Source organism: Leptopilina heterotoma, unplaced genomic scaffold (genome assembly GCF_015476425.1).
Source record: "Leptopilina heterotoma isolate Lh14 unplaced genomic scaffold, ASM1547642v1 Lhet_54, whole genome shotgun sequence".
Classification (NCBI taxonomy): Eukaryota; Metazoa; Arthropoda; class Insecta; order Hymenoptera; family Figitidae; genus Leptopilina; species Leptopilina heterotoma.
In genome coordinates this window covers 2501727-2510831 of record NW_025111118.1, presented here as the reverse complement: position 1 = coordinate 2510831, position 9105 = coordinate 2501727, and the positions used below count along the sequence as shown (strand labels likewise).

Sequence of the window (9105 nt, the reverse complement as noted above, 5' to 3'; positions counted from 1 at the left end):
TTGTGACTGATATAATCTAAAAGTATTGCGCACCCAAAGTAGTTGGCTCATTTGCAAATAAATAGTCATCGAGACAGTGACAAAACCAAGGCAATTTTCTTCTAAAGATCTAAGACAACAAAAAAAAAGGAAAACAATCATGAATGTTATAAGACAAAATTATAGCACCGAGTGCGAAGATGCTCTTAACAAACAAATCAATCTAGAACTTCAGGCCAGTTATGTTTACCTTTCAATGGTGAGTGAATTATCCTTCATATGTCAATTATTTCATCAGTTTTTCAATTATGAGAAAATTACTCCTTTTGTTTTATTTCTCGAGCCCCAAGAATACAACTACGATAATCTGAAATTAGAAATGAAAAAAAAACATTAATTGACATTTTTTCAGGCATATCATTTTCAGCGAAGTGATGTAGCTTTACATGGACTTCACAAGTACTTTAAACATGCCTCCGATGAGGAACGCGATCATGCCATGAAATTTATGGACTATCAAAATAAACGTGGTGGATCGATTCGTCTCATGGATGTTAGTGCTCCCCCTAAACATGAATGGGGTACTGCTAAAGATGCAATGTCTGAAGCTTTGGCATTAGAAAAACGAGTTAATGAGGTATGGGAATATAATTAATTTCCTCTAATTCCCATTCATTGAGATTTAAATTCATTGTCTGTTTCGACAAGGTTTAAATTCCGGGACAAATTCACAGGTTAACTATATAAAGTCAGTTATTTTTTTTTTTTTTTTGTACTTTTTTTTCGTTCTCATTTCTATGAGAGAGAATAATTAATTTCTTATAGCGAAGAGTATAAATTCTTATTGTCCCTTTGTGATAAGAATCAATATCACTTAGATTTCCCTACATATAGGAAAATTCCATAAACACTAATTTAATATTCTACTGAATACTAATTCACAGACAAAATGAGAAAAATACTCGAATTATTTTCGCTCTATAAATTTAAAACAAAAGCAAAATTTTCAGTTCACTGAGTAAATTACTTAAGGAAATTCAATTATTTTCAAAAGTAATAAAATTCATCGCAGAAATTCAATTATATTCAAAAATTTTTTTTAAATTCTCGACAAAATTTGAATTATCTTTATAAATAATAAAATTCTTCTCCAAAATTCAATTATTTTCAAAAATTTTTATACAATTCTTAGCAAAATTTCAATTATCTTTATAAATACTAAAATTCTTCTCCGAAATTAATATATTTTCAAAATTTTTTTATACAATTCTTGGCAAAATTTCAATGATTTCAATTATTTTCAAAAAATTTTCTCAATTCAATGATTTTCAATATCAACTATTTTAATAAAATTTTCTAAAAGAATTCAATTACTTAAAAAAAATTTAATAAAATTCTACGCAAACATTTAAATATTTTCATAAAATAATTAAAATTTCAGAGAAATTCAATTATTTTTATAAATAATAAAATTTTTTGAAGGAATTCAATTATTTTCATAAATAATAACATTTTTACAAGATTCAATTATTCTCGTAAATAATAAAATTCTTTTTAGGAATTCAATTATTCTTGTAAATAATAAAATTCTTTTTAGGAATTCAATTATTTTCATAAATAATAAAACTCATTGCAGAATTTCAATTATTTACAATATACAATTTTAATGTTATTTTTCGAAAAGATTCAATTATTTTCAATAGAATTTTAATAAAATTCTTCGAAAGAATTCATTTATTTTCAAATATTTTGACACAATTTTTTTATAAGAATTCAATTATTTTCAATAAAATTTTAATAAAATTTCTCGAAAAATTTTAATTATTTCCAATAGTTGTTGTAACATTTTTCCCAAATAATTTAATTATTTTCATAACTAATAAAATTCTTCTCAGAAAATATGTCTAAAAATATTAGAATTAGAATTTTCCACAATTTTGATTAAATGTCTCGAAAAAATTCAATTTTTTTTTAATATTAATAAAATTTTTGGCAAAAATTCAATTATATTTTTTTAAATAATAAATTTCTGTGCAGGAATTTAATTTACTTTCAATTCAATTTTAATCAAAATTTCTCAAAAGAATTCAATTATTTTTAATATTTAATAAAATTCTGCGCAGAAATTCAATTATTTTCATAAATAATAAAATACTTCTCAGGAATTCAATTATTTTCATAAATAATAAAATTCTTCTCAGGAATTCAATTATTTTTGAAAATATTCGAATTTTACACAGGAATTCAATTTATTTTCAAATATTTTAATAAAATCGTTCAAAAAATTCAATTATTTTCATAAATAATAAATTTCCTTGTACAATTTTTATTAAATGTCTCGAAAAAATTCAATTCTTTTCAAAAAATTCACAATTTTTATAAAATTTCTCGAAAGAATTTAAACATTTTCAAAATTTTTTAATAAAATTCTAGGAAGAGTTAATTTATTTACAAAAAATTGTAATCAAATTTAATAATAAAAATTTTAATTACAATATTATTATTTAAAAACTTTAAAAATCTCGAAAGAAATAATTGCACGTAAATTCAGTTATTTTCAATACAATTTTAATATCTCGAATGATGAAAAAAGAAAAATAAATCCCTATTATTTTCTTTAAATTTTAATAAAATTCTTTGAAAGAAGTAAATATTATTTTTAAAAATTTTAATAAAATTCTTTATAAAGATTAATTTATTGTCAATAAATTAATTTTTTAATTTAAAATAAAATTTATACGTTTTTTATTCATAATTATGAATAAAAAACGTTTTGGAATTCTATGGCTGGAATAAAAGAATTAATAAACAATAATTAATTAATTAGTATTATAAATTTTAAATAATGTAAATAATTTAAACATTATTATTTACATAATAATGTTGAAAAAACGGTTTTTAAAATTGTTTTTTAAATGTTTATATATATTTTTAGATTAAAAATAGTCACAAAAAAAATTCATTGATTGTTTATTTAATTTTTTCGAGTGTAAAAATGAAAAATAGACCTTTTTTCAAATTTAACAAATTTTCAAGGTACTACTCCGTGTTTTAAGAAAATTATTTCAACAGGGGGTGTAACTCAGTGGTAGAGTGTCCGCTTCGCATGCGGAAAGTCCTGGGTTCAAATCCCAGCTCCTCCAAAACTTTTTTATTTCCTCTCTCTTAGTTTTCATTAATTCAAAACTTTTACCGCTTTTTTGTTCTACAATATTTTATTTTTAAAACTGTTTTCAATTTTCTGCTTTTTTTAAAATTTGTATTAATGAATTAATTTCTGCTAAACAATAAATAAATTTGTTTAACAATAAATAAATTTCTGTTTAAAAATAAACAAATTTCTGTTTGATAACAAATAATTAATTTTCCTTTTTTTCTGTTATTATTTATTTATTTTCTAAAATCTTTAGTGAAAATTACGTTTAAATTTGTTTGTATTAATAATTTTTTATTTTATTTAACTTAAAAATTAAAATGATGTTTCCTTTAACTTCAATTTGTATTAAATATTTTTCTCTCCTTTTTTTTAGAACCTTTTGAGATTACACGCCATCGCCTCAAATCATAATGACGCTCATTTCATGGATTTCCTCGAGGGCGAATATTTAACAGAACAAGTTGATTCCATAAGAGCAATTGCTGCCCATGTGACAAATCTGGAACGAGTTGGCGAGGGACTTGGCGTTTTCGTATTTGACAAAGAATTAAACAAAGATTAAAAGTAAATATTTACTGCTTTCGACGAATTTTCTTTTTCTTTTCTTATTTTATATAATTTGAGTCATCGTTATATATTGTAACATTAATGGTAACAACTGTGATACACTCAATATATTATTATATTATAATATATTGTACAAAAAAAAAATTTTTTTGTACAATATTTAATTGATATAACGTATGATTTCTAATTTTTTGGATATATTTATTTTTTGTTTTCTTTTAAGTTTTCAACTTGACATGTGCGTCAGAAAAAAAGGGAAAAATTATATAATATTAATATTGATTGAAAGCACAATATTATAATGTTCAAGTATATAACGAGTGCTTATTAATATTTTTTTGTACATTAATTAATTTTGATGTACAATTTATTTTTTTATATGAGTCGCTTTATAATAGTTTATTTTGACTTTATTTAAAAGGTATTAAAATGGATAGAAGATAAAACTTAAGATCAAAGTATTATATTTGATTAAGAATTTTGTCAATTAAAATTAAAATTAGATAAGAGAAGTTGTTTATTCTCTGCAAATTAAGCGTGTAGAGTAAATGCAAATTTCAAACATTTATGATTTTCAAAAAATCATTACTTTTTTCTTGTACATTGTAAACAAAATTTACGTGTAAGAAATAAAAGTTTATTATTGCGAAAATGCCTTTGTTCATTATTTCTCCTCGTCAATTTTTAGTTTTAAAATTATTTTAAAGTACTAGCCTTAAAAATTTAATTTTAATTCGTAAAAATTGTTCAATATAAAAATAACTCTTTTGTAATAACAAAAGAGTAATTTTATTATTTTTTAATATAGGTACATTGCGTAATTTTTTAAAATTCCCTTATTTGAAAACTGAATTGTATTCACTGTTTTTAAATGCGGAGGTGTAGAAATTATTTATCTTTCAATTAATAATATTCGTCATTTGTTTACGTCATATTGTCATATTGTGTTATTTAATTTTTTTCGAAATGAATTTCAAAAACAAGAAATAAATTTTTCCGAGTAAATAAATATACAATGTTAGTTATCTCATTTTATGCTCAACTAATTATACTCGTTAATTGATTATAGTGAATAAATTGTCTCAAAGCATGTACAAATCTGGCACTAGAGTGATTAACCTCAAGTTTAATCACTCTTCGAGTTTAAGAATTGTAAAAAGACTTTGCACTTTGTAAGTTATTCCTTAAAAAAAAAATATATATATTATTTAATCTTATTTGATAATTACAAATTGCCATTTATTTTACCTATTTTTTATTTATTTTAATTTTAATTAAACAAAAAAAAATTATGTTATTAAATATATTTCCAAAATTAATCTTCAAATCAATTGAAGTAATTGAATTAATTTTATTTTAATTAAACATTGAAAAAATAAGTAATTATTAAAAAATAAATTTTCAAAATTAATCTTCAAATTAATTGAATCTGTTGAATTAATTGAATTAATTAAATAAATCGAAAATTAATGAATCGATATTTTAAGATTTAAAATCAAATTATTTCGTAATCAAAAATGATTATCACGTTTTTTTAAATTATAGATTATATTTAATAAGCGAAATATTTTTTTTTTTTGCAGAGAAAATAATGGAACAAAATCGACGAAATTATTCACGAATCCAATTGAAAGAAATGGAAAAAATTGTAAATCACAATTTTTTTCGAGTATTTTTAATATTAATAAACCACCGCCAAAAGGGCCATCAGGAATGAAAACAAATTTTAAATTTCATTCAGAGACGGAAGCAATTATGAATGAGCAAATTAATGCCGAGTTCAAGGCTTTTTATTATTACCTATCAATGGTAGATTAATAAAAAAAAATTCAGGGAATAATTAGAAAATTAAAGTTAATTGTTTTCTGATTAACAAAAAGCGAGAAAATTAAATTTAGAAATATGAATGTTTGAAAAAGAAAGAGAAATAAAATGAAAATATTTTTTTGTTAACGAAATAGGCATCGTATTTTGGTCGTGTGGACGTCTCACTGCCTGGTTGTGAGTCATTTTTTACTCAAATGCATCACGAGGAACATGGCCATGCATTAAAATTAATGAACTACATTAAATTAAGAGGAGGTTCTGTGGTTCTTTGTGTAATTAAACCACCCGAGGATGAAGATTGGAAAAGTCCTCTTAATGCCTTTCAAGTTATTATTTTTCTTTGAAGTGAACTAGATTTCGATTTTTAAGAAAATTTTCAATTAATTATACGAAATTAGTTAATTTTTAATTAATTTATCATAAATGTGAATTATGATAATGGTAAATAAATTCAATTTTTCAGACTGCACTTCAGTTGGAAATGGAAGTAACAGAGAAATTAGTTGCAGCGAATTCGATTGCTGAGAAACATGGCGATTTAAATGCGAGTGATTTTATAGTCAGTTATTTTATGGAAGATCAAATGAAGAGTATTAACGAAATGGCAAAACTGGTAACAATTTTGTCGGGAGTTGGTGATGAATCACTGGGACGTTTTATGTTTGACAGAGAATTATTGAAAAATCACGTTCTACCGAAATTTAATGTTTACAAGAATTCTAAGACTTTCGAAAATACTGAACAGTTTTTTAATAAATTCAACTAATCAAAGAAAATTTAGTCCACTGAATTATTCAAATAGTCAAAAAAAACTATAATTAACAAAAGAAAACTATTCAAAAGTTTAAATATAAAATTATTTTGAACCAAAAATATTTGGCTTATTTTCAAAATTAATTTTAAAGTAAAAAAGGTCTAAGTACGATTATTTTGTCTTCATATTCTGCAGATTTTAGAGAAGAAAAATATTTTCATCAACAAAAGTTTTTTCTTTCCAATCAAAATTTTTTATTTCAAATGTGCGCAATAAATCGACTTTCATACTTTTCGAAATTAATTTAAAAAGTTGCCTTTCATAACAATCGAAACTATTCAAAAAATATTTTTTTGAATACTAGATTTAATTTAGTGAATTTAATTCACTACATTCGGTACTCACAGAAAAGCACTCTCCACATTTTTTCCTTCATAAAATTAAAATCAAATATACAATAATGTGCATTTCATATTAAATGCAAGATGAATTATTTTACAGTCACTGGAGAAATAAGAATTTCGCCAAAGAAATAAAAATTATATCTAAATATATAAATTCAACAAATTTAATTTGTTTTCGGCTTACTTAATTTCCACGCTCCAATTTTGTATCTCAACCAAATGAGACCTAAATCACGTCCCATTTGTAACCAACTCCAGAATGGCACCAATTTTGAACCCTCAATTTCAGTCCAATTAACTGCAATCTCAGTGATGGGAATTTTCAAAGTCTGAGCAATGTACAGCATTTCAACATCAAAAGCCCATCGTTCCACGTGTAAAACATCAAAAATTGTCCTCGCACTTTTCCTTGTCATGAGTTTAAATCCACATTGTGTATCGCGTATTTCCTTCACGCAGAAAAACCAAACGAGAAAATGAAAGCCATACATCAAAAAGAGACGGAAGAATGATCGCTTTGCTATTTCTTGTTCCTCTAAATGTGCTCGCGATCCACAAATCAATGCTTCCTGAGTGGCAACTTTGTCTGGGTCTTTCGTATAGTCAACTGAAATTTAAAAATATTTTTTTGATTAAATTTCTTAATTATACTTAAAACCTAAAAATTAAGAGAAATTTTAATAAAGATGTTGGCTCGAACCAGTGAAAGTATTTAAAAATACGGACTTCACGGACCAAAAATTTTATATTATAAGAATATTGTATTTCTTCGAAATTATTTTCATCATTTTAATTCAATTATTATTTTGAAAAATTTTCAATTTATGAAAAATTTGTAAATAATTGAATTCCTCTGAAATTTTTATTATTTTATGAAAATTTCTTTTAATTGCATTAATAATTTATGAAATGAATAACAGTTCACCTCCTAATATATCATTTAAACTTTTTTCTAATTTATCCAAATCAACGAATTTCGTTGCACCATCTGCATCGGCGAATAATAGAACACATCCCCTAGCACTTTGGATTCCCTAAAAAATATTTGTAAAAAGTTTATAATTGTAATTTATAATAAGTTTTTAATACTTTAATTTCAAAACTATTTGCAAAAAGATCATAGATTTAATTTAATTAATAACAGTTTTTAATTTCGGAAAAAAAATATTCACCAGTCTAACGGCTCCTCCTTTTCCTCTATTTTTAATTAACTTTAAAACTCTTATATTCTTATATTTTTTGGAATAATTGTGAGCAATTTCAACAGTTTTATCAACACTGCCATCGCTTACAACAATTATTTCATACGTCAATCCAGACTTTTTACGATTCTCTAAATACTCTACACACTCATCAAGCATCGGAGGCACTGTAAAAAGAATAATAAAAGCATTTTAAATTATTTTTCAAACCTGAAAAATAATTCGTTTTTTTAATTGTAACAATTAAAATAATAACTCTAATAAACAATAAACTGAGAATATTTTCAAGAATCATTATAATAAACTAAGAGGGTAAAAAAATAATTATTAAAACCATTACATCGTTCCTCTTCGTTATAGGCAGGAACAATTACACTAATATGTACACTCCAGTCATCATTCAAAGAAGGAAAAGCTTCTCTCTCTCCAGAGGCAGGATTAAAATAGAATTTTTCTTCAGCATATCGCCATATATTGGGATATGGTTGAGTTGTTAAATAAAGTACAAGGCAAAACTGAAAATTTTTTCAAAATTATTACACATAACCTACAAATTTGTAATTATATGAATTATATACAAAATATATATAAAATAAATACATAGTTATTGTTACTAATTGTAAAGCTAACAAACAAACACATTTTTTGCGAAAAGAAAAGTAAAACAACAGGATCTTTAAGAAACGTACATAACCTTAAAAAAAGTACAAAAACTCACCAATATTAAAGAAACAAAAACGATGGGTAATAAATAAACAAATATAATGTTAAACAACATTGTTTTTGCTTCTAAACAATTAAAATACTCGATTTATATAAAAGGCCGACTACGTGGCATTCACTCATTCATAAAAACTGACAATCTGATGACAAACAATATCAAATTGTATAATGTAAATTCACTATCACTTCTAATACTGAATAAAAAAATATGCCAAACACGTGCATAGTTAAAAACAAATAATTACTAATTCGTCTAATTTATGTTTAATTATATTTTAACACATTTTTATAACTGTTTATCCTCTTTACACAACGTTTTACAACAAAAAAAGAACAATGAAAAATACATGGTGAACATGCCGTCTTATTATTGGTGCAATCTAGATTTAAATTTTACCGCGCGAAAATTCAAAAAAAATGCATTTGTTATCTATTAATAATAATAATAAATAATTTCAACGATCTTCAATTGTTTATTCATAAAAAAAATAT

The 9105-nt window shown here is 23.5% G+C and overlaps 3 protein-coding genes and 1 non-coding gene across 4 annotated transcripts; 3 read left to right on the top strand and 1 right to left on the bottom strand.

Moving 5' to 3' along the window:
* On the top strand, positions 1-4355 carry LOC122508346 (soma ferritin-like). Its single transcript, XM_043621633.1, has 3 exons — positions 1-238; positions 392-616; positions 3510-4355. The coding sequence occupies exons 1-3, from the start codon at positions 140-142 to the stop codon at positions 3696-3698; spliced, it is 513 nt and encodes a 170-aa protein (XP_043477568.1). The 5' UTR covers positions 1-139; the 3' UTR covers positions 3699-4355.
* On the top strand, positions 3051-3122 carry Trnaa-cgc. The gene has a single exon. It is a non-coding gene; the product is annotated as a tRNA-Ala (tRNA).
* Positions 4356-4792: 437 nt separating the features above from the next.
* On the top strand, positions 4793-6310 carry LOC122508522 (soma ferritin-like). Its single transcript, XM_043621935.1, has 4 exons — positions 4793-4875; positions 5287-5512; positions 5665-5856; positions 5994-6310. Exons 1-4 carry the CDS (start codon positions 4793-4795, stop codon positions 6294-6296), a joined length of 804 nt encoding a protein of 267 aa, XP_043477870.1. The 3' UTR covers positions 6297-6310.
* Positions 6311-6514: 204 nt separating this feature from the next.
* On the bottom strand, positions 6515-8958 carry LOC122508340 (dolichyl-phosphate beta-glucosyltransferase). Its single transcript, XM_043621623.1, has 5 exons — positions 8609-8958; positions 8231-8405; positions 7861-8057; positions 7614-7722; positions 6515-7295 (listed from the first exon to the last, which is right to left on the bottom strand). Exons 1-5 carry the CDS (start codon positions 8666-8668, stop codon positions 6853-6855), a joined length of 984 nt encoding a protein of 327 aa, XP_043477558.1. The 5' UTR covers positions 8669-8958; the 3' UTR covers positions 6515-6852.
* Between the last annotated feature and the right edge of the window lie 147 nt (positions 8959-9105).

What these genes read in the sequence shown, in the direction of transcription:
- LOC122508346 (XM_043621633.1), top strand. Translation starts at nt 140, where the DNA reads ATGAATGTTATAAGACAAAATTATAGCACCGAGTGCGAAGATGCTCTT. An exon ending in GTTATGTTTACCTTTCAATG is followed by an intron (nt 239 to 391) that starts GTGAGTGAATTA and finishes ACATTTTTTCAG; the next exon opens with GCATATCATTTTCAGCGAAG. An exon ending in TAGAAAAACGAGTTAATGAG is followed by an intron (nt 617 to 3,509) that starts GTATGGGAATAT and finishes CCTTTTTTTTAG; the next exon opens with AACCTTTTGAGATTACACGC.
- LOC122508522 (XM_043621935.1), top strand. Translation starts at nt 4,793, where the DNA reads ATGTACAAATCTGGCACTAGAGTGATTAACCTCAAGTTTAATCACTCT. An exon ending in TTTATTATTACCTATCAATG is followed by an intron (nt 5,513 to 5,664) that starts GTAGATTAATAA and finishes TTAACGAAATAG; the next exon opens with GCATCGTATTTTGGTCGTGT. An exon ending in GTCCTCTTAATGCCTTTCAA is followed by an intron (nt 5,857 to 5,993) that starts GTTATTATTTTT and finishes TCAATTTTTCAG; the next exon opens with ACTGCACTTCAGTTGGAAAT.
- LOC122508340 (XM_043621623.1), bottom strand. Translation starts at nt 8,668, where the DNA reads ATGTTGTTTAACATTATATTTGTTTATTTATTACCCATCGTTTTTGTT. An exon ending in AAGGAGGAGCCGTTAGACTG is followed by an intron (nt 7,723 to 7,860) that starts GTGAATATTTTT and finishes AATATTTTTTAG; the next exon opens with GGAATCCAAAGTGCTAGGGG. An exon ending in TTTAAATGATATATTAGGAG is followed by an intron (nt 7,296 to 7,613) that starts GTGAACTGTTAT and finishes TTTAAATTTCAG; the next exon opens with TTGACTATACGAAAGACCCA.